This window comes from Augochlora pura, chromosome 10 (assembly GCF_028453695.1).
Source record: "Augochlora pura isolate Apur16 chromosome 10, APUR_v2.2.1, whole genome shotgun sequence".
In the NCBI taxonomy this organism is placed as follows: domain Eukaryota; kingdom Metazoa; phylum Arthropoda; class Insecta; order Hymenoptera; family Halictidae; genus Augochlora; species Augochlora pura.
In genome coordinates this window covers 912,354-937,274 of record NC_135781.1, presented here as the reverse complement: position 1 = coordinate 937,274, position 24,921 = coordinate 912,354, and the positions used below count along the sequence as shown (strand labels likewise).

The window sequence follows — 24,921 nt, the reverse complement described above, 5'->3', positions numbered from 1 at the left end:
TTAGACTTAAAATTCAGATTTCGTACTGTTTTTCTTATAGCAGTTTTTTTAATTATATAATTTATGCAATTATTTTTCATGATAATGTATTCATTGTTCTAATAATTTTAGGTTTGGTTTGAAACTTTCTATGATTTTAGAGTGATGTAAAAGATCAGAGGTTCCTTAGGTAATTTCAAGCAACTTTCTCCTTTATAAAAATTTAATCTGTAAAAATTTTCTTTAAAATTATTCTCGGACTTATATTACTATATAAAATCATCACTGCCAGAAATAAAACTTTTGGCTTACCCTGTATATATTTCGACAAAAAAGCCTTCTACTCAATTCGGTAATTCCAGCGTGAAAAAACAAAGTGTCATAATTTGTATTAAAACCGTGGAATTTTAAAATTAAATTGACAATTGCTCTCCCTCTCACACCTCTTTCATGTGTTGCTCTCGTATTTTATATTTCTCTCGTCGCTACGCTAATACTTAAGATAAGTTTATCAAATTGGTAATTAGTTTAAGCCCTGGGAACGAAGCTATCACAGAGGCCGCGCGCCGATCTTTGCGTGGAAACAACGATAATCGGGATAGTGAAGATCGCGATTGTTGTACGTGGCGTGGATTGCCATTTGGTAGTCGAAGGTTGAACAGGTATATTATTACATTTGGATATGTATTACTAGTCGCTCGTGGCTCGAGGCAACAAACGAAATGCGACTAAAACGAGAACGGCTAAAACGTGTCCATGCGTATGGTGTCCGCGGTGGAGTAGCTGTTCAAGACGTTGTTCACGGTGACGTGGCTGTACATCGATCCGTCCGCCTCCGTCTCCATGTCCTCCGAGAAGTTGACCAGCACCTGCACAGTTCAAACACTCTCTTAAATAAATATAAAATCATACAGAGATAACAACAAAGAGATAGAAAAGAAATATTAATAGAATAGAAATATTATAGATAAAAGAGAATTAATATTATTATTTTAATGTAATATTTAATATTAAATTTAATTTTTTAATATTTCCTGAAATCTTACAATTTTCCGATTATTTTTTGGTTTTTCATTTTTGTTGATCACAGCTTGCTATTGAAAAATCTGAAAAAATTATACAACATGCGGCTCGATGTCCGAAATAAGCCACGCTTTTTTCAGAATTTTCGCCCAGTGTTTTAAACGCCGACTAGGCTATAATGATTGCAAATACGAACTAAGAAGATAACGACGCTGGACTTCAGCTGGATTCAGAGGTGTCCGAGGACGCTAAGAGGAACTTTCGATGGTCGCCGTGGTGACGTCACGCGGCGTCGTTTATCGCGTCGTCCTGGGTTGCCGCGTCTCCCCGAACAAACGCGAATAAAACAGAAGAGGCGAGGAACAGAACCGGAATAAAGGCATCGAGGACGCCGCGCTCTGTCTCTGTTCACCCCCCTGACCTCTATACGACAACGGAGAACCATAAAAATCTCGAAGCTCCCGCAACGAGCCGAGTTTCCTCGGTTTACACAGGATCTCGCACCCCACGAGCGACAAAAACCACGGCGCGGCGAACTTGTTTGCGGCAATTCCGAGGACACCGCCCGGGATCCGTCTCGCGCTGGATCCTTTGGGAGGAATTTTTTTCGATATTTTCAATTCCCCCATCCGTCTCGCCCAACGACGACGACGGTGGCGGTCTTTTTAGACAAAAACAGCTTGTCACGCGTCGAGCGCACTTCGTTGCATAAAATGGAAACACTGTGAGCCAGGAAAATTATTTCAGATTTACAGTTAAAATTGCCTGGGGAGCGCAAAGGGTTAAATTAACCCCTTGCCGTACCATTTTCTTCACAGTTACCGCGATTAGGAATTTTTCAATAAATTTAATTCGTTAGAAGGGAGAGAACGTTAATGTTTATTCCGTGCCTGGATTTACTAGAATGCTTAGATATTAATAACAAGGGTTTAGAATTTTATTCTAATTCTAAAGTAACAGAATAACATCCATACTTAATAATTTATTACTAGTAATTTCCATCGCGAGTCAGACTCGTCAAAGTACGGCAAGGGGTTAAGAAGAAAAGGAGAATCTTTCTCTGTCATTTGATCATTGCGAGAACGGATGATTCTGCTTCGAGCTCGTCGATTTTTCCCCACCTCGCGGCGCGGAGGAGCGCGCGGCGAGGAAAGAAAGGCGCCGTGGCCGCGCGCAGAATTTCCATTCATTTCCAGCCGGCTGCGCGGGCGTCCGCGAACGAAACGCTACCAGGTTAACAGGTGAAGCAAAGAGTAAGTCTCGCCGCGTCTACGAAAGCAACGCCGATCGATGTTTTCTTCGCCGCGGCGTCGCGGTCGTGAAAGGCGGCGCTCGTCCTTCGGCTCTCGGGCATCGCTTGTTCGCCGCGCGGATCCTTCCCGAGCGTTTTCCGCGACTCGCGTCCTTCCTCGAAAAATCCTTTCGCGATTAGAAGACGAAAGTTAGAAGAACGTGAAAAAGCCGGAGAAAAGATGCGAGCGAAACGTCGTAGAAAAAGTCGTGGAAGACTCGCGAGATCCGATTCGAAGCGCGAAACCTCGCGAAATTCGAAGCGCGAAACCTCGCGCCGCCTCCAATTTGCACGAGACGGTTAATAAGGGAGGCGTAATTTAACCGCCGGTTGAAAAAAAAAGAAAAGTTACGCCGCGGGATTACGTGACTCGCCGGGACCCGGCTGATTATAATTAACACTATTCGGGACATTTATTCGGCGCGAAATTACTCGCGGGCCAACTCGAAAGTAAACAGAGCCGCGCGGCTCCGTTTTAAGCGGCCGCCTCGTTCTTTTTTCCCTTCGAATAAATTAGCCGGCGGATTTTTCCCCCCCGCGGAAACTGGAAAATATTTCGCCGCGGAGCGTTCTTTTTTTAAACAATTTTTAAAAAATTTCCTGGAAGTTAAGCAGATACAATATCGTTAATTTAATAATTAATTATCGTTAATTTAAATAGTTCTAAGACATTTACAAAGAAAAGAATGAACGAATAAATATAATAGTAAATAAAATTATTATAAGAGCACTGTAACCAGTGGTTGAGATCATACTAATCAGGGGTTGAGATCATACTAATCAGGGGATGAGATCATACTAATCGACAGCATAAAAGCTTTACATTAAAATAAACAAAAGGGAAAGCTATACAAAAATTTATTCCGCCCTAATTCACGAGCCGAGTTAAACGAGACCGGCAAATTTCGTTGCATCTTTATTACACCATTTACGTTGTTATATTTCGCGAGGGGGGGAGTCGTGAACGCACTAAACGCGCGCGCATCCACACACGGCCTAATGATAACAAATTCCTGCCGGCATAATGAACCCGGGAGGCCATTTTGGGAAACCGGGGCAAACAGCATTGCGCGGGTACGAACGGACGTTGATTTATATCACTCATAAAAGGCTCATTGTTTCTCTGTAACTTTAATGCCACGCTAACAGGGTGGGCTACCCTAACGCGTAACGGCCCGTGTAAATAACATTGGGAACGCTGGAATTGAGACGTTTATACGGAATAAAGGTATTCCGTGGTAATTCGCGAAGCTACCGCGTTAAACGAAAATGGTTTCTCGTATAGTAATCATTTAAATCTGACGAAAATAATGCAACGAAATTTTGACTGAACAAATCTTTTTTTGAACTAACGATTTTTTTTTATTAATAAAAGTTGTAAGTGAAAGATCAGATAGTGAAAAGTATTAGAGTTGGTAAGTATAAATATTAATAATGTATTCTAATGTAACTGTATAATTATATATAATTTTAAAAAGATAGTTTATAGGACTTTACTTTAATAGCAAATGGTATAAATGGAATAACAGTGTCTATATGTAACAGTGTCGCCTTGCTTGGAACACCGTTCTCCCTAAAATGTCACTTCGATGCAAAAATAGACGCATCTTTTTTCATATATAGAGTGATAGACATTTCTCCAATTTCTATTTATAATGAACGAGAATCGAGCCGAGTATAGCACATCTGCTCCATCGAATGCAACTCTAACTTGACCCTAGACGAGGTCAAACGAAAAAAGAATGTGCAAAAAATAGTTTTGCAAATAATTAGAACTTGTTCTTAACAATCTGTATAATTTATAATGTATAATGCGTAATATATAATACACAATGCACACTGTATAATGCACAATGCACAATTCACAATTCACAATGTATAATGTTAAATCTATAATATATAATATACACTGTGTAATGTACAATGTGCAATATATAATACAGTGTATAAAGTATACTATAAATTATTATACATATATCATAGCATGATGCTAAATTCCACAGACAGAAGCAACCAAACGAGACTTACGCTTGCCACTCTGAGCACGCTAAAAATTCCAAAACCCTCTAAATTAATAAACAGTATTTTAAACACATGAAAGCTTCGTGTACGCGCCGCTAAGGGTCGGACGCGCGAGGAGCGGCGCCACTGGCGCGGAAGAACTTGGAAAAGTAATTTCTAACCTCCACTGTGCGATATGAAAACTGAGGAAAGCAGGAACGTTTAATCGGCGATTCTCCAATTTTAGGTTAGTATATAATTTGCAAATAGGCTTAAAAAAAAGGGGAAAATCATATAAAAAAATTTAATAAACTCTAATTTTAGACGAATCCATTGGCGTTTCCTTGATCCTACACCCAAGAAGAAGAAAAAAATCGAAAACATATTGTACACGTTTAAATCAAAGATCGCAGAGTCGTCGAAGACGCGAAACCGAGAACGGCCTAGTTCCAAGCGTGGAACCGACGGTGTTATTTTTGAAGAACGTCGAGCAATTCACGGACGAGCGGATCCGAAGATTCCGGGCGTGTTCGCAGTAATCGCGAGATACCGCGACGAGCAGTCTGGACGCGTTCAATGGAATCACGTTCGCATCGTTTGTTCGCGTCCCGCGTCTCCTTAATGGAGATAAGATTCCGGAGCGTGTACGGCTGCGTGGCTGTCGCGGGACTTGCTGATCCGGTTATGTTTACCCGTACACAAAGCTGATCCCCTGGGATTAACTCGGCACGGAGACTGCTCGCTGCTAACCAACCCAACTGGAGAGATCCACACCCGTCCCGCGACCCCCGCCCCCCTCTCGTCGCGGCCTCAGAGTTCATCTTCAGCCGGTCAAGTGGCACGTGTCCGCTGTTTTTCCGGTCAAAAAGTGCCAAGAAGCGCCATTGCGCTGTTTTCTGATTCGTAGAACGAGCTGTGATTTGTTCAATTATTCGACGTAAGAAAGAACTTACGGGACAACCTAATAATAATATATTAAAATAGATTCTCCGAATAAATAACGAAAATTGAAAGGATGCGTTCGACGCAACGAATTTTCCACGACCAATTATCGGGATACAAAAGTCGATTGGTTCGACGGTTGTTTCGCCTCGAAAGACGTCGGAATAATAACGCGACTCGTTGCTTCGATCCATGGATCGATGCTGGTTTGAATCGAAAGGGATCCCGCGAAGCGGAACGGAGCAGGGAAAGAGCGAACGGCAACAATGGAGCCGAGCGGCGGATCTCCGTCGCGTTTTCAAACGTTATCGACGCGACGCGCGATGCCGGAGAGATAATTAAAGGAAAATAGAAAGATAACCTGGTACCGAAGTCGATCCGGCCGTGGAAACGAAGAATTGTTAAATCGCGGAACACGGACGAATATTAATTAAGCGGGCGATACGGGCCGCGCCGTGTCGAATAATAATTCGGTATATCGGCCCGGGATATTATGAAAACAGCTGAATAATCCAGTCCCGCGTATTATTTTCCGCCGTCGGTGCGCGCCGATGGGTTCCCCCGTTGTTTATTCGGACGGTCTACCCCTGGCTGACCATAATCGAACGGTCGTCAAATTATACTCTAATTACCGCTGTTGTAACATTTACATTCTCGATCACTTGATATTCCCTCTCGCGGCGAAAATATTTTCGCGGGGGAAGGATCTGTGCTCGGGATTCGACTTTCGAGGCGCGCGCCGCCTTATCGGATTGTCTAATCTTATTTCATCGTGATAATAATAATAAACAAGGTTTTAATGAAATTTTTAAAATTGTAGTAATAGTAATAATAGATATGATTAATGAAAGCAATAATCGTCGTCGGAACGTGGCGATTTAAGGGACGGTTTTATCAGCGCTGTGAGAAACCTAATCTGATCAAATATTAACGATATCAACTCGTTAGTTGTTGTAATTAATTTAGTTAAAAGATAGAGGAGTAAACAAGAAAAAGTTATAGAAAAATTGAAAGAGTTAAACTAAACGGGAAAGTGTTAAAAAAAATGTGAATCTTCCAAATATATCTTCGAAATAATCGCGGAAGAAACGATCAGACTCGGTTACCGCGCTTCCGTAAAGAAACAGAACTACATAACCCGACATAACCTGACATACTCGAGAAGTTTCGCGCAAAAATGTCGAGACAATAATCGCCGCTAAGAATTTATCGGCCCCTATAGCAGGACGCTATTAACGACAAAAGTTTCGGAAAAATCTCCGGCGTTATTTATTGCTCGAAATTCATGGAATACTGGGATCCGCCCGCGAGCCAAGATGGCGGAGTTCCTCCTGCGCGATCCAAGATGGCGTCGCTTCCGCGCAGCACCCGGGGCGATGTTCACGGTAAAAAATTGCCTTCAAATTTCCATGAAAGGCCGCGCCGCGGTGTCTGCGGAATGCGAGATCGCGGCGAGATGAATTCGACCCCGAGGTTATGGCAGTTTATAGCGTTTAGGATATCTCGGACGGGTGACGTCGTCGACAAAGACCTCGACGATGCTGTAGGACGAGCGTGTTAATTGCTGTCGCCATTAAACCGGCGTCCGAAATTTTTGAGTTAACTGAGCCGTTTATTTTTAAGTGGACTGGGTCCATTTAATTTAAGATATAAATATTCGAGTTTTCTAGCAACAGTGCGAGCTCCAATAGATAAATATATTCAACAATTTCTAACCTTTTATCAACGCGATAACTTTCACTAATAACTCACAGTTTCAACAAACTCAAAGCCTTAAAAACCCCATCAAACCTTCGATACAAACCTTCTTTATAATATTTTATAAATTTATATGTACGGTTATAAAATTGATAAATTATCCACCTATCTATTAAGGAGTTAAATCTCCATTTCTACAATGAAAATTGCAAGTCAAATTTTACTGAAAAATTCGACATTTCCAGTGATATAATATCGTATCTTGGTACAAGTAAAATGTTAGCAAGGGCCCAGTAACCTACGGCGCGTTAACCCCCGCCCTGCCGGCGTCGCTCCGCGAGCATTCTTCCGCGCGGGGCGATTAAGCTCGGCGAAAGTTGCCTCGCGCCAAATGAAATTGTTGCCGAGGAGTAATTAATTACGGAACAGTTTCGCCGAACTCCGCGGAGCCGTCCGGCGCGATACGGCGCGATACGGCGCGAATCGGAAAGCGTTTAGGGCGAGGCTTAGAGAGAAGGGCTAGACGCAGACGTTGCCGCCAATCCGGCCGTGAACCGTTGCTGCTCCGCGCAGGCCACCGGGGAGAAGCGTTTCGCGCCGTAAGACGGCACCCGGGGTACCATTAATATTCCTCAGGCTAGCCGGGACGTAAACGAGGATCGTCGTTGGTCGAGCGAGGACGGAGGCCAGGCACTGCGCCGGCAGTGCATCATCTGTTCGAGACAAGGGCCCGTGTTATATCGCGCGGACAGAACTTCATCGATTCCCGTTTGATTCGAAACGTTTGTTCGGAATTGCCCTTCGACCGTGGTGCTCGCTGTCACCGCGGCCCCGCTTCCTCGCATCGCCGTTCCTCGTTTATATAGAACAGACGCCGGTGCCGATCGAGCATTAATTTCGATCGACGATTCTCTGCCGAACCCCTGCTGGACTGACTCTGACGCGGGGAACTCGATCAACCGGAGCTCACGGACAGCTGGCGTTGTTGTCGCCCGTTACGAAATTTCCTCGACCAGAGTTTCTTATGCGTCGATCGTTTCTGTATATTTGCGTGGAAAGGGTCGATTATCGCGACCTTCGATTAAAAATGTATAGGAAAAGAAAAGTTTTATGTATAATACGAGTTGCCATCTCTCTAATCTTCCATTTTCTTTTTCAGCCCATACTTTCGATTATTATTGACCGAGTCCCTATTGGTTAAATTATATATTATTGACTAAAATTATTAGCTATAACAATTTTACTATAATAATTATTGGCTGAAATTGTTAGCTAAAATTAAGAGCTAAAATTATTGGCTAAATTCCCTTTGCTCCTCGCGTCGATTAGTTTATCAGTCTTGTTGTTTGCCAATAGAACTATCTTTACGGAGGCCATAAACTACATGCGTGCAAGTCAGGCGGAGCAAGCATAATACCCTCCCCGCCCCTAAACACAAATTATGCCATCTTTCTGGCAACAAACAGTACGACGTTTCCATACCAAAAGAAAAGCACCCGAATAAAAATTCGTCCACTTAAATTCCACTTAAATATCAGGGATATACTAAGTATATAGGGATATACTAGGGATATACTAAAGGGTTTAGCTTAACTGAAGAAAATGGCGTGGAACACGGCGAATGCCCCTAAAAAGTTTCGCTTAGCAGCGACGTCTTCGAAACTATTTAATTGATTCAATGGGTTTTCTTGTTCCCGTTGTTCGAGGTCATTCCCGGCGCTACTTCCGGAGACGCGTCCTCCTATTATCATTGCCCGTGTATTACAATCATTGTTATCGCGTGCACTAACCTGGTCCAACGAACTTTGGCTGAGGGTGTAGTCGCTGGCTTTAAGTTCCTCGGCCAACAGTTTCACCTTATTAAAGCTGGTGCTGAGCAGCATGTCCTGGCTACGTGGCAGCATCAAACGAGCCGCCGTCGCCTGTCGCGAGGACACCACCGCTTGAGGAAGGTACTTTCCGAGGGCTTTCTTCAGCTCCGCGGAGGACACCGGCCGCCGGAACCGTAGAAACGCCACGTACCCCTCGCCGAACCTGCGGATTTATAGGTTAAGTTATGTCAGGTGATGTCCGATTATGTTAGGTTATTTTATTTTCGCTGAGCTGCTTGAAAATATTGTGTTTTATCAGATGGCACGCGCGTTTATTTTATATCTGCAATTTTTATTTCAATTTTTAATTGGTAATATTATTTCTTGTTTAAGTTTTTACTAGATCGAATTTATTCTTGTTTAAGCTCTTACTAGCTTGAATTATTTCCTTTTTAATTTCTTACTTGGTTAAATTCTCTCTCCTTTAAATTCTTACTTGTTAAAATAATTTCTCATTTAAATTCTCATTTGCTAAAATTCATTCTTGTTTAAATTCTTACTAGCTTGAATTCTTTCTTGTCTAAATTCTTCCTAGCTTAAATTCTTTCTTCTTTACCTAATCGATCTTTTATTAGACGCTTTTTTAGACAAATCTCATTTATTTTCTATTTCTAAAATCAAAATAGTTTCTAACTCGTCTATATTGCCTAATACTATCTATTATCATATGGTAATCATATGGTTATTATGCACATAATAATTAGACAAGTTCCGACGTCGTCGTACAAGAACATTCGGCTTTAAATTTTTATGCCGCATGGTCGCCGCGACCCTAATAAAGAAGAGGTAGAAAGTAGACCGGCTTCGTCGTTGTACCGGTAATAACAGAGGGCGGATTCACGGCTCGTAACAAATATTTATCACAGGCCCGCTTGTTCACCGGCAGATCCGTCTATTCGTATTCATTTACATCGGTACACGGGCATCAGCTCCGATAAATTATGCCGTGGGAAAGGACAGGCTGTGCGCGCGCGGCGCCTCCTCCTCCTCCTCCTCCTCCTCTTCCGTAAATTTGCATGGCCATTTGCGACAGAGAGACCGGTCAAAGGGACCGCCGGGTAAAATCGCGAAATTCTGACCGGCCCTCCCCTAAGTGGAACACTTTCAGACTTCAGAGAAGAAGACGGCGCACCCGATCGAATTAACCCCCGTGGAACTCCATTTATCCCGGCTCCATTTTTTTCTAACGGGGCTTCGCTCTTTATTTGAAAGCAAGCGGGAGCTCGACGATTCGACGATTTTTAGATCTTTTTCTGGATTTGTGTATATTTTGTGTATTCAATTTTTAATTTTCAATTTTAAACCTTCGCACTCGAAGCCATTTTTACTGTAATTCTGTAATACTTTTTCTGACGTACAGTATTTTCATTTTATATGACAAAATGTTTTTTATGCGTATGAAATTGAATCTTGTAATTCGTGAAATAACAGTTATATTTTTAGTAATTTTTGAAATTTAATTTTTTATACTATGAAAATTATTTTGGAAGTGTACCGTAACAATTTTAGCGGTGCCTCAGAGTCACCACTCGAGTGCGAAGGGTTAAACTCGCGGCTCGCCGCGACCCCAGCTACAAAAATTCCCGAGTGGAGAATTGCGCCTTCAAATGGCAACGAGAAAGCGATGCACGCGCGAACCGCGCAGTTATCAGCGCCGTTTCGGCCGTCAAAGTCTCCAATAAGCGAAAAACTCTCGGCGGATCCCGCTCGAGAAAAAAACGGGAGGGCGGGGGCCGCGCGAGAGACGTAAAATAGTAGATCATCCGCCGATGAAACAGCGATCGCCGCGACGCCGCGGAAGTTTCGGATCGAGTTTGCCGCGAGCACGGCTCGTAAACGAAGTTTTACGGTGTCCTTCGGTAGCGCGATATTGCGCCACGGTATTTCATACATCCGCGGGGATATCGTGTCGTTTATCCGGCGATACGGAAAAACTCGCGGCGTTTCTTGCGATCGAGTTGCTTCGCTGCCAGCTCGCGGATGGATTGCCGCGCAGTGGTCCGGATTAGCGCAAGGTGTGACATTTCACCGAAAAAAATGAACCTTCACGATCTGCATTGAACATATACTACTTCCTAAATGTCGCAGGGATTTCTTTACTTTACAACTTAAAAAGCTTTAACTAAACTATATAAAGCTTTAACTAAAGTATATAAAGCTTTAACTAAACTATATAAAGCTTTAACTGAGAAGTGTAAAGATGAAATAAAAATTAGAAATTAAAAGACAATTTAATTTAATTTTGTAATTTTTGCAGCATGACTTCTTAGCTGTTTTTAAAAATTTTCTAAACTTATATTTTTCAAGATACTTCCTGGAATCTTACTAAACCTCTCTGTGGTTCCTAACGTGATTATAATTATTGTGTTATTATAATTATAAATTCTTTTGAAAGTTAAAGCAAGAAACCTCTACTTTGCATATTTTAATTTTTGGTATCGCGCCACCCCTTGATTCTAGTAGTCTTTTAACGCTCTCTACGGAGCTGCAAAAATTTTTTACGAACATGCCGTCTTCAGTATCATAAAGTTCGAACCTTCCCCTTTAATTCGAGCACCAAAATAAGCCGCTACGATTTTTTCCGACAAAGATATTCAATCTCGAAGGAGGGCATTATTTTCTATGTCACGAAAGTGCCCCTCGGATTTAGGATACCATAGCGACGGCAACCGATCATATTAAAAATTCAATTACCATATTTTAAAGTACAAATTTCAAGCTTTATTGTAAAAGAGAAATCATAATTTTCCACAAACTTTAACCAGAGTTACAGCTGCACGAAGATCGACAATTTAATGAACAAATCGATGAATTCGGAAGAACGCGGGTGTAAGTTGCCTTTGAAAAAACAACAAATTGACGGTATATTATTAACGGGAGTCGATTGCAAAGAGCTTGTAATTACCGAGCGTAATCTGCAGTTGCACGCGGCGTGGCCGTTGTTTCGCGAAATGACGGACAGAATGAAAAATCAATCGGCCGGGGGCCGCGAGCGTCGAATAAATTGCCGCGTTGACGAATTCCGCCGGGAAGTCTATGGCGAGCGACCGAGTCGGAACGTTGCCGGCGAACGCGACGAGAGGGGGGGGGGGGGGAGGAGGAGGGATGGGTGCCGAGGGGTGGTCGCGAGCCGACACGAACAATCCATCAGTAGAAACAACGTCATTAAAATGCGCACAGGTTAAAATTAATCCCGGTCGGATGTCGTCGATGCAGTCGGCATATTCGACCGGAATATTTCAGCGATTTCCTGCAATTGTTAATGCCCGCCGTTAATATCGAACGGTGCTTTTTGATTGATTCGTAATTCACCGGTTTTCGGCGGCCGCGCCGAGACAATGGGCCCGGCTATCGGCCAATTTAATATCACCGAACGACAACACGTCGAGAACTGCGGAAAAACAAACCGCGCACTAGCTTATTTCCAAAGCGTAATCAACGTTATATTTATTTAATAAAATATACATTGAATTTTCCTATTCGAATTCCGCGAGTTTATTTGTTAATATTAGGAACTCAATATTAATGTTAAATAATATTAAAAAGAGTACTGCGAAAATTGTTTCGATGTTTTTGGTTCGCTGTTGCGCTTTCTATGCGAAGCAGGTGCGTCAGGCAATCTTTAAACAATTATTATTAAAAAAGTACTTGGATTATTGACACCCAAAAATTTGAGAATCTAGTTTGATTATTCTAGAACATTGCTTTTTAGGTTAGAACTCGATATCTCACTTCCAAGTATATTTTTAATTCTTCCTTGAGAACTTGCTTTCGTCGATTAAATAAATATTATATCATTACTCTATCTAACTATATATAATATATGGGTCAGTGTGACATCTAAGCGTTGAAGAAAAGCCTGGATATTTTGCAAATGGCGTCCGGAGAATTCGCTTAAAACGACGAATATCGAAATTAATTTGTCCGGCGATTGCTATAGTCCATTCAGCGTCTGGACCCTTCTCGACCAGGTGAGAGAGGGCAACGTGCCGAATTAACTATGCAAGATGTTGGTGAAAAGTCTTACTTGTGTTTAAGGTGCTGCGGCGTTCCTATGCACCTGAGTCCGGCCTTGGCGAGGATGCCGACCCGGTTGCACAAATTCTCGCACTCCGCGACGCTGTGCGAGGTCAGGATCACGCAGCTCTGGTTCTTCGTCATGCGTCTTATCGTTTTCGCGACCAGGTCCTTCGTGGCCGGGTCCATGCCGCTGCGGAGGAATAAATAAAATATGAGCGACCATCGGCTCCCAGAGCCGCTGTGTTTTTTCTATTTTAACCCTTTGCACTCGCATGGTGACTAGGAAGCACCACTAGAATTATTACGTTTCAACATAACTTTTATAACAATAAGGTTTAAATTGATAAAATTGTTGAGCAGTGAAACTGTTGCTACAAGTTGCAATAATCAATTTCGACCGCGTAAAAGTGCAGTTTATTTCTTAAAATAAAAATTCTATGAGCCAGAAAAATGATTTCAGATTTACGGTTTAAATGGCTTCGAACGCTCTTTTGAAAACACGCTATTTTATATATAATCTTGTACATCTTGCAAATGTTCCCGATGCACATAGACCCGCGGTCTGTTCACGGTTCGTCGAACATACCTGGTCGGCTCGTCCATGAGAACCACGGACACCGGCGCCATAACGCTCAAGGCGGTGCACAGTTTCCTTTTATTGCCGCCGCTCAGGCTGCTCACCCTTTTGTGAGCGTACTTCAGTAGATCCAGTCTCTTCAGCATCGACTCGACTGCCTGAAACAATTTTTCACCGGTTTACGTCTCCGCCGGCGAAAAGGGACGGCTCGCGAGCGACGGGTCCGCCATCAATTATGTATCGTCGCGAGCCGACTTTCCGCTTTGGAGCACCGGGACAATCGATCGGCCTAGATCTCCGATGTTTCGGGGGACACGCGACTCGATGGCGATTTCGAAATTCGACGGAAATGTGGGCTTATTTGTTGGTTGGTTTTAGGTTAGACGTTGCCTTTCGAGCGGACAAGATGGACGCCTCGAAAACCGATCGACCGATTCGGCGGAGTCTTTTTTAACCCTTTGCACTCGAAGCAATTTTAACAAATTTTTAAAAAAATATAGATTCAATAATCTATTTCTTCGATAATCCAACCTTAAAAAAAATATAGATCAAAATCCGATTCAAGGAATTCGAAAATATCGATGCATTTATTTTTAACTTTATTAAAATTGTCACCTAAAAAATAATAATACTCCTAACTAATTGTAGACTTTGTAACTAATAAAGCAACGAAGGTATAAAAAGATTATTATAGAAATTATATTTTAGATAAATTATTCCGTCACATAAATATGGCTGACATAACCTGACATAATCAGACATAAATATGGACGATATAAGCTGACATAACTCGATATAAATATGGATGACACAACCCGACATAAATATGGACGAAGTGGCGAAACTGTTGAAGCGAAAGGTACAATGCGCCTTTTCCGCGAGAGAAAAGCCCCCCCGCGATACTTGGACACGTTTTATCAAACGTGCTAACTTCGAAGAGGCGTGTGGAACAGAGGCGGGAAAGCATGCTAGAACTCCTCTAGAGTGCTCGAGAATGTCGACGATTCTTCGTTCAGTTTACAGTCGATCAAGTTAGCGCATTTCTCAAAGCCGTTTTCCCAGGTATGAATTGCTACGGCGAAGCGACACTATTCCCGGCGAAATTTCCCGTGGAAAATCGGTGCGCGCTCGAGAGCCACGGAGAGGTCGTTTGCTGGGACCCGTGCCATCGCGGGGCGTACATCCCCCGCCAAAAGTATCGGGCCACCTGTTTATTTACTACGAAGCAGTGAAAGCATTTTAGTCAAAGAATAAAATGCAGCGCGTGAAAGCAATGGATAATAGTTCGCAGCAATATATAATATCAATATTAATATATACTAACAATATTAATACTAATAAAAATAACTTTATTTATTAACAACTCTCACCTTGGGAACATCGCTGAGGCCGCAAACTTCTCCATGAATCGTCAAACACTGATGGGGACTGAGAAAACCGTCCAAGCCGTCGCTCTGAGGACAATAGCCAACTTCGCCGTTGCAAAGCGGCCCCTTGCCGATCTCCTGGCCCTTCAGGACAATCCTGCCAGACGTCGGAACAATCTCCGTAGTCAGCATCCTGAAAGTAGTACTCTTCCCGGCTCCATTAGTCCCCAACAATCCGAAACACCTGCCAGCCTGCATGCCCACACTCAGATTCTGCACGGCCACGTTGGTCCCATAGACACTGCTATACTCCTTCCTCAGCTTCACAGTCTGCAGAACATCGTCCGACATCCCACCTTCTATACGCATGCGCTCTTTGGAGACGTCGTCGTCCTCCTCGACGGACGCGTGAGCCGAAGTCCGTCGACTCCATGTCGGCAGCAGCCGGCACTCGATCAGCAGGTTCAAAGAGAAGAGGATCGTGCCGACCACAGCCAGGAACACAAAGTGCAGGCCCAGAAGGTCCCAGCCCAATGGGGACTGGTATGTGTCCATGTGGAATTTATCCAACAGCTGCGCCGTGATGTCGTTCCGCGATATTTGGACTAGGGCGTCGCCGAGGACGTACTGAGGGAATATGAGAAGGATGTTGTGAAGAGTGTTTCGGATGTCCTCTGTTGTTTTCGTTTTGCCGAGGATGTCCAGCACCAGGATTGTAGCGAGAGAGGCGACGCCTATGAACGTGTTCACGCAGAACAGCACCATGTTCGAGAGGCTCGAGTCGTTGAACAGCTTCTCCATCAGGTGGCAGAAGGGCAGGGCTGCCCACCTGCTCAGACATTTATTTTTGTTAATAGTGATAAGAATAATATCTTAATTTTTAATATTTGATATTTTTAGTATTTAATATTCAATTTTAATGTTTTAATATTTAAAAGCTTGGAAATTAATTGTCTAGCATTTCTTACAATTATTATTACTTTAATTGTAAATTACAATTAATTGTAAATTGCTTAAAAAATTCATTAAAAATAGAAACACAGTATATCATTCTCAAAATCTTTGCATTTGCAGTGAAAATGACCCCGAACACAAAGGTTTAAAAACACAGGTCATTTTGACCTCTCTGTAAAAAATAGAGTATTAAATCTCTCGTCGATGGTTCTGACATAACCTCCAATCACGCGAAGCGGGCTCTGCCAAATCGAAAGAATTCCCAGTTCGAGACTCACGCGAAAAGGAATAGCAGGAGGCAGATGCCGGCCAGGTTCTGTCTGGCGACGTAAGCGGGCAGCCCGAATATCTCGAAGACAATCACGGCGAGGAGGATCGACAGGCCAAACACCTGGAAACCGGGAATCGAATTTAAATCGGGGCCCACGTACCTCCGTCTCCCTCTCTCTCTTTCTCTCTCATTTCGTCAAACCACTCACGAAGAAGTCCCAGATTAACGCAGTCGTCCAATAGGTGACAGGATGGACGCCGGCCAAGAACAGGATCCTCTTCTCCTCGGACAGCCTTTCGCGTACCAGCTCCTTCGATCCTTGAGCGGCGACCAAATTGAACGCGATCAGAAGCACCAGAGCGACGCCGACATCCGCCACGTGCTGCAACCTGAAACGAACGAATCCATCGACGTCTCATCTTGTCGGCTTGCCATAAGGCGATTGCTGAGACCAGTTAAACATTATTTATGCAGATTCCTTTCGAATGGACACCCTAATATTAACACCCTATATTAGCGAGTGCAGGTGAGGATGGAAAAAGGCGCCTCGCCTCGCGGGATGGAAAAAGGCGCGTCGCCATGCAAGAGTAACTCAAACGCGGCCGCGCCAGCAGTCACGTCGAGTTAATTAAAAGTAAACGCAACACGAGAGCGATCTCTCTCGCGTGGCACACGGTCATCCGTTGGCCACGGTTTCGTCGACGCGGGTAAGACCGACCTGGCGAGCCGACGTCACCGTCGCATCTGATCCGGTAATTGGATCGCGCTTATCGAAACACCGCGACGCGCGTAGAACGTTCGCTTTTTGTATTTTTCCGGCATCGTTCGGAATTTAGAGAGACGTTAGAGATTGATAAAAATTGACCAACTTTGATGGACGATAACTCTGTGGAAAATTATCGCAGAATGGTAAACCTTTTTTTAGATTAAAGCTTGGACCTTCTACTTTGAGATAGTGTTCGTGGATTTTAAATTCGATGCATTTTTGTTAATGTAATAATTGAAATAAGAGGCCGTGTTTGTCACGTTGAAAATTATCATTTTTGTAAAAATTGTCAAGTTTGACAAAATCCACCGACTTTGAAAAATTTTTTTCTGAGATGCCGTTTACTGTGAAATAAAGGTCGTTTCTTCCCCTTTAATTTAAAAAAAATAAAACGTGCCTGCGATTTTTTTTCGCGAAGTTACAGCGCTTTAAAGCGACCCCTTACATTGGGCGATGATTTTTCCCAGCTTTATCGACGGAAATGCAAGGGTTACTTCAAAGTGCTGTAACTTTGCGAGAAAAAATCGCAGCAACGTTTCTTTTCTTTTAAATTAAAGGGGAAGAATCAAGCTTTATTTCACTGGAAACGGCATCTGCTAAAAAAATTTTACAAAGTCTGTGCACTTAGTTAAACTTCGCAGTTTTCAATGCGACAAACACGACCTCGCTTTTGAAGGATTGCAGAAATGTAAATGCAACAAATTTAAAATAAAAATATATGTTATTAAAATAGAGATTTCAAGCTTTAATTTAAAAAAATGGTCATCGTCCTACGATAATTTTTCTCAGAATCATCGTCGGTCAAAGTTGACCAATTCTTATCGAAAATTGTTCCACGCTATAATATTTTTAAATAGCACGATATGCTATAATATTTTTATATAACACAATAACCGAGTGCATTTTAAATCCGAAAGTAACAATCACAACGAAAGTGGCGAGTTTTTAACGTCCGCACGCACTTAGCAAGCCCCCGCAGCTGGTCGTCGCGGTGCACCGGTGCGTTTCTTCAGAGGGAAATTGCTTTTTTCGCTGGAATCGATAAGCGTCGTATCTTGGCAATACGTTTTTCAAGTTTCGATATGAAATTCAAAGTGCTCGAAGTTAGAATCGATTTTATCGCCCCGGTGGCAGTAGAATATCGAAGTTCGACTGCCGAGAATATTAATAAATTCTCCAGTGAACTCAAAATTTTCCACAAATTTCTGTCGTTTTTAATTAAATCATTTGATCACTTTTTAAATGTTCTGTCAGTTTTTAGAATATTTTTAAATATTTTTAGCATCGCGTGCCATTGATAACTCAGCCCTAAATTTAGCTCTAAATTCAGCCATCGCATCAGCCCTAAATTCAACCCTAAATTCAGCCCTAAATTCAGCCTTAAATTCAGCCCTAACTTAATTCGTTTCAAAGTCCAAAAAATTAGGTTAAATTCCAAGCGTAACTCACAGAGTCGTTCGGTTCAGTTGGTCACTGGACAACTTCAAGGGATGGTTGAGGGTCGTTAAACGGCCCAGCACCCCCGACGCCCGTAAAATCGCCTCGTTTAGGGCGCTCAGGTACGACGGCAACGCGTGATGGCCCTTGTTGTTGTACCAGACGATGAACAATGGATCGTCCTTAACATGCGAGAGCGACCATCCCCCGTATCTATAAAAATATATAAAATTGTAAAGGGTAAGGGTGTCGTCAGTCGTTGAAATAAATTTTGCCAAGCCAATAATAAAATATCGATAATGACGATCACTTTGAGAACGCTCTAAATATTGTTCTCCATAAGGGTTACCTTTTCTCTATGTACGTTTGGTGGGTCGACACGATCCAATCGAGAGTCGGCCTGCCAGGTAGAACCTGGAGCAGCCCTTCCACAGCCTGCGACACACCGTGGCACACCTGTTGGCCGTCCAGACAGCTGCACGTTCCTGTGTCCTGATTGAACAAGGAATTACTTTTTATTGTGTCTGCCGGTGGACGCGCGCGTCGCCTAGACCCGTGGACTAGCTACGTTGTATCCCCCGTCGTGTTAACTGTTTCCCGATCGCTTTTATTTCGATCCGACGCTGATAGAAAGCCCCGTTAGTCAGCGCTGAAAATTGCGGACGCGTGGACTTCGGAGTCCATTTGGAGAAATGTAGAATCGTTAGATCCTTCTGTAATTCTCTTAATTCAGTGAATCGTCAAAAGGGTCAATTTTCATTTCATTAATTCCAGAGGATTTTTCTTTGATTTAAGTCTCTTGTACAATTCGTTCGTAGCAGATTTCAATTTTTACAGAAATTCACAGTCTGTTAATTAGAGTAAAAATAATTTCTTAGTTAGTCAACCTTCATAGGTTCCTCTAAAATTGATGCTCTTGATCAATGCTCTTCTATTTTCATTTTGCACTAAAATCCACCTATTCTGTCTTATTTCTATTCTCATATATTGAACAAATAAATATAAAATATGATAAGCTATTAAATTAATATTAATAACCGAGTCACAAAGGAATAAACGATTTAAAGAACGCGACGGTCGAATTTCCATCGAAGAAACAGACGAGAGGAGGAGGGTGGGGGGGGGGGGGGGGGGGTCGAAACTACCCCGTCCGTGAAATAATCGACGTAAATACATTTGGGCGTCCACGGGCCGGGCGATTAACCGTCGGGCGCGCCGCGACTCGATAACGGAATTAATTGCCATACGTTCGGTAGTGTTTGCCAAGCGCCGGCGTAATCGTCCCCGAATCGATCGTGGAGCTGCAGGGACACGTGTTGCAGGAACGAGTCGTGGTTGTTGTCGACGCTGAAACGTGGAGGCGAGAGAAAACCGATACCTATTTAGTCGAGGCGCCGTGTGCACAGTTCGAAGGATCGTGGAATTAATACGCGTACCTGTAGAAGTGGGTCGGATGGGTGTCGTAGAGCTTCGGCGTCAACGGGAGTGCCGGTTCGTCTTGGGACGGCGGTCTTATCAAAGAGAATCCCATGGCGACCGCGACGAATATCGTCGGCAGGAATAGACCGGCGAACAGCGTCATCCAATCCTTTCGGAAGTGCCACATTCTCTTCTTCAGCAGGGCTTTCGCTTGTCTCGTTGGCGTCGGGTTCAGGGTCGGCTCGTCGTCGATCAGATCGATGTCGTCGTTCGGCATCGATAATCCTGATCGGTGGCGAAATAGGGTAATTAGATGCTCGACGTGTTTAGAGACAAAAGATAATAATAGTAATGATAATTTAATAATTGTTAGTATAATAATAGTAATGATAGTTTAATAATTGTTGGCATAAACATGCGACGTTTACCTAGAAATATATCGTGATTCTATAGTCTAATGATTTATTTTCTTCGCAAGACTGTAGATCATTCTAGCGTCTATAATATAAACTCTAGATCATTCTAGCTTCTAAATTTAGACTCTAAACTATTCTAGCTTCTATAATATAAACTCTAGATCATTTTAGCTTCTATAATCTAGCCTTTAGATAATCCTAATCTCTGTAACCTAGACTATAGATGATTCCAGCCTCTTTAATCTAGACTCTAGAAACTGACAAATAGATCCAGAGCCTAGACACCGGCAAACAGAATGAAAGAAACGCATTTACTTCCTTTCGTAACGTTCTAAGTGGGAGAGAAGTGATTACGTACCGACGTGATCTACAGTGGCGACGCTGTCCTGGCTGGCCCTGATAACGGCGGATCCACTCTCCGCCCGTGAACAAAGATCCAGGAAGACCCTCTCCAAGGTGTCGCATTCCAGAGAAAAGTGGGAATAGCCAAGAATTTTCCGACTGTCCTCGAGAACCTTCGCTGCATGCGCGATACTGGAAAGCACTTCATTTAACGAACCGCTGTCTACACGGCAGCCTTCATCGTCCGGCGGAAAGAATCTCGAAATTAGTTTCTCCCGTGGGAGAGGACTCCCTCTCTCTCTCTCCCTCTCTCTCTATCTCTCTCTCGCAGTGCTTCGCGCCACGAATTTGATCAGACTCCGGAAAATGTAATAACACGGTATACTCTTTTCGACGATATTCTTTAGTCGTTTTAAAAGACCGGGGATACCATAAGAACGCTCGAAATTTGTTTTTTATATTCTAAATGTAGGGCAGTGATTGCATTGGTTAGGCGAATAAATTGGAGCTTGCGAATTAGTATAAAGTAGAGCTTTGTAATGACTTTGACGTTAGTAATTTCCTCAGGTAAAGACTCGTGATAAATATATAGGGTTTTGCAGTAACGGCCTAAAACTTTCTATATTATCTGTAATTATTAATAACCATATATAGCAATAAAACAAATTCGTACGATCCATTCTTGTGGCGGAAACGAATTCTTTGATTCTAGTTTTGTTATAAACTATTCTTTTAACCAGCGGTTACCGGGTAACTTTTCTCATTTCTCGCTGCATAATTGTCTAATAAAGTATGGAAAATCTATGCGTCGACTCACTTGTTATTGACGCCATTCTTCCCCTGGAATGGCAGCGTGACGACCACCTCGTTCCCGGAGATTTCGCTGGTCTCCGCGTTCGGGATCACCTCCTCGATCACAGTCTTCAGATCCTCGACCCTCTTCTTCTCGACGACGTCGACGTCCCCGTGGTGCTCGCCGGGGAACGAGACCAGAAGCCTGTATCCACGGCCGTGCATCATCTTCAAGGACAACGGCGAGCCGGTGCACAGTATCTTGCCCTTGTGCATCACCACCACGGTGTCGCTGAGCATGTCGGCCTCGTCTAAGTGATGAGTCGACAGGATCACCGTCCGGCCGATCCTGTGCTGATCGATCAGCCGCCAGATACGTCGTCTAGCGGCTGGATCCACTCCCGCGCCTGGCTCGTCCAGGATCACCAGCTTCGGCGAGCCGAGGAACGCCAGGGCGACGCAGAGACGTCTTTTCGTGCCACCGGAGAGCCGGTAGACCGGCTCGTGTTCCTGCTTGCCCAGCTCCAAGGACGTCAGCATCCTAAGCGACAAGGATTCTTGTAAAGAGACACTGTTGTAAAGGGTGCTTCGAATTACGGTAGACATTCTGCCTTGGTTTGGGAGCGAAAGTGGACAATTAGGGGAGAGGAATATAACCTGACATAACCTGTACTTTGATCTTTAAAATCGCACGTCTCGAAGATTCAACAGCCTTTCTCTGCTCCATCAGTACCCCAAACACTATCATAGTAATTCCCCCAGGGCCAATTATAACATTTCCAGTGATGGCATAAGTGGTTAAAAGCGACGGCCCGTGAAATGGTAGCATTGATAAGGACAGTTTGCCGATCGACTCACTCGTCCACGCTCCGTTGCATATTAACGCTCTCCTTGGGCCGTTTCAGCTTCGCGTAGAAGACCATGTGCTCCCTGGGCGTCAAAGTACCGATGAGCACGTTATCCTGAGGGCAGACCCCTATGTCAGGTTTGCAGTCCTCTTCACCGTTCAAACAAATCTCGCCGGTGGTCGGAGCCAGCATCCCCGTCAGCATCTTGCTGAAACGAGAGAGTACACACACTCGAAAGACGGGAATGAATCATCCACGGTGCCGGCTCGCCGCCGGTGATAGGAGCCGAACCCTTTGCCAGACTACGAAAGCCAACGGTGAGCCGCGGCTGCGTCGAAACGGATCGCCGTTTAATTGATGGAATCGCGACGAGTGGTCGAAGTCAAAGTTTCATTATTATTTATTAACGTTTTATTATTCCAGCTTCGCGACGTCATCGTGGTCGCAGCCAAAACGATCGCGCCACGCTTCGAAATCATTTTTATCATATTTATATGTATTTAGAAAATTGTTAAGATAAAATAGTTAACCGTTGTCCCAGTCACAAAATGCAATTTCATAATATATAAAATGCTCCAGGTTGTATAAAATGGCGACGCCACAAGGCCAAAGAAATATCTTGGATTTTCACTTGAAATGTCTCCGACTGCAAGGGGTTAAAGTGACAAATCGAACAGACACCGAATATACTGTTCCGACGTAATTCCGACTGCTTAATATCGACTTTATCGCCGCGTCGAATCTGCTCCGCGGTTCTCTGTTTAGTTGTTTAGCTGATAGGCGAGTAAACATTTGCTTACATGATGGTTGTCTTCCCGGCCCCGTTCCTGCCGAGGAGGCTGGTAACTTCTCCCTCGCACAGCTTCAAAGTGAAGTTATCAACGGCCACGACTTCCCCCTCGTCGCTGTTGTAGACCTTCCTCACCCCCTCGAACCTAACTCCCGTTTGCATCTTGCTGGCTACCAAGCTGCTCGAGTCGGTCTCCTCCTCTATATATATCACAAATAATATTAGTAACGAACGATTTGTTGGAACAAACGATTAATTAATTCTTCCGCTTCGAATAGGGAAGCAAGCTCTTACCATTTGCACGGCTAATCAAATCCTTGACGAAGCGTCACAAAACAAGCGAATAAATATATAAATAAATATATAAATAAATAAGTAAATAAATATGTAAATTGTAAAGCGTCCTCAAAAACATTGTTCGATACTTACATGCTCGGTAAAATCAGTTCAAATCGAAAGAAATCCCCAAATGCATGCGAAACGTGCAACAAAGTGACAATGATGCATAGATTAAGCGATGAAATTGCGATGAGAATGATTTCGTTGTTTATGTACAGTGGACGAAATTTATATTGCCAATTTTTGCTAATATTCTTTAGCAAGAAGCTCTCTGTTAATAAAATGGAATCTCCATCACATGTCTGACTCGTTGTTATTAATATTATTAATCAATCTTGATATAATAAATGTTGGTATAATCAATGTTGACACACATAGCAAATAAAAGTGCATGGAGCATTCGTTTCTCTTCCAAAAAAATTATAACCCAACAAATTTTTAACCATCGATTATTTTACACATTCCTTGCAACTCGCAAAAATTCTTATTTCGTTCGAAACTCTACTGCAATTGTTCACCTAAAATAAACATTTTATTCTAAGGAACAAGCTGCGACATCGAGTGCGGCCGACTTCTCGTAGGACCGAACGAAAACGTTCGAGTAAACGGGACCGTGTAAAAGGGAGCGAGTGAAGTTCGCGAGGATCATGCAGGCAGGAGGAGAGCATCGGTAAAAATTTGCTCTCGGGTTCCCGACGCGCGGCCGCCGAGCTGAAACGTTGAATAAATGAAGGGGCGCGCGCGCGCGCGCGGGGTCTAGTTCTCGCGGAACGAGCAACAAACCGGCATTTACATACATATCCGGCGCGATCCGAGCGTTCGACCGGGGCTGTTCCTGCTCGGAGAAGAGGAGAGAGAGAGTTCCACGGAACTGATGGAGAAACGGTTCATGCAGATTACAAAGCGGCCGTCTCCGTGCTGGCGCGCGATTTTGACGTCTTTCGAGCCGACGATTCCGTCGGTGCCGGAAATGCTAAGAGGAATCTCGTAGAGTGCGAGCTCTTGCCCGCCTCTGATCGGGAAGTTCGTTCGTTTTTCTGCCACGTAGAGATAGCTTATTCCTCGAAGGAGTTTCTGCGATCACGTATTCGTCCACGTGACGAAAATACGCCATTTTCCGAAGAATCACCGATAGCCGAATAACAAAAATTCGTCCCTTGTAAATTACAAAAAAAGAATTGATTCTTGTTCTTTGAATTCTAGATTGATTAAATTTTAATTTTTACCAAACAGAGATCATTTAACCTTTTTAGGTTAACCCTTTGCACTCGAGTGATGGTTCTGAGACGGTGCTAAAAATTGCTGCACTACTTTCAGAAGAATTTTTATATTGTTAAGTCTTTTGTCTAATGGAAGTCTTTTTCATATGTATCTAATAAAAACAATGAAGTTGTAGTATATAATATAATATAATATCATATAATATAATACAGTAAATTACAATAGAATACAATACAGTATAATACAATACGATACAATAAAAAACACTGCAGTACAATGCAATACAATATAAAATAACATAATATAATATATAATTAGTATATCTAAACGATCATATTATATTATTTATAATATTATTATATTATATTATATTAACTACACTATACATATCAACCAGCATACTGTGAATTGAAACAAACACCTCTATTCTGTATTTAAAATATTCTCCAGTGCAAAGGGTTAATACATTAAACAAACATTAAATTCTATATTCCACTCTCAACCGAATATATTGAAAACGCGTGAAATTCGCAGTCCATTGATTAACAATCTCTATT

The 24,921-nt window shown here is 43.0% G+C and overlaps 1 protein-coding gene across 3 annotated transcripts in view; it reads right to left on the bottom strand.

Moving 5' to 3' along the window:
• Positions 1 to 257: 257 nt before the first annotated feature.
• Positions 258 to 24,921, bottom strand: part of Ldd (lipid droplet defective) — a 56,940-nt gene continuing 32,276 nt past the window's right edge. For all 3 annotated transcript variants that reach the window (XM_078191589.1, XM_078191591.1, XM_078191590.1), the window contains 15 exons: positions 22,815 to 23,004; positions 22,025 to 22,222; positions 21,192 to 21,707; positions 20,391 to 20,566; positions 19,634 to 19,901; positions 19,445 to 19,544; positions 18,547 to 18,689; positions 18,210 to 18,410; positions 16,203 to 16,383; positions 16,002 to 16,114; positions 14,773 to 15,598; positions 13,412 to 13,560; positions 12,833 to 13,015; positions 8,725 to 8,968; positions 258 to 848 (listed from right to left, as the gene is read on the bottom strand). In XM_078191589.1, the coding sequence (XP_078047715.1) occupies positions 723 to 848; positions 8,725 to 8,968; positions 12,833 to 13,015; positions 13,412 to 13,560; positions 14,773 to 15,598; positions 16,002 to 16,114; positions 16,203 to 16,383; positions 18,210 to 18,410; positions 18,547 to 18,689; positions 19,445 to 19,544; positions 19,634 to 19,901; positions 20,391 to 20,566; positions 21,192 to 21,707; positions 22,025 to 22,222; positions 22,815 to 23,004 (3,614 nt within the window). In that variant the 3' untranslated portion in view covers positions 258 to 722. The remainder of the gene's footprint in view (positions 849 to 8,724; positions 8,969 to 12,832; positions 13,016 to 13,411; positions 13,561 to 14,772; positions 15,599 to 16,001; positions 16,115 to 16,202; positions 16,384 to 18,209; positions 18,411 to 18,546; positions 18,690 to 19,444; positions 19,545 to 19,633; positions 19,902 to 20,390; positions 20,567 to 21,191; positions 21,708 to 22,024; positions 22,223 to 22,814; positions 23,005 to 24,921) is intronic.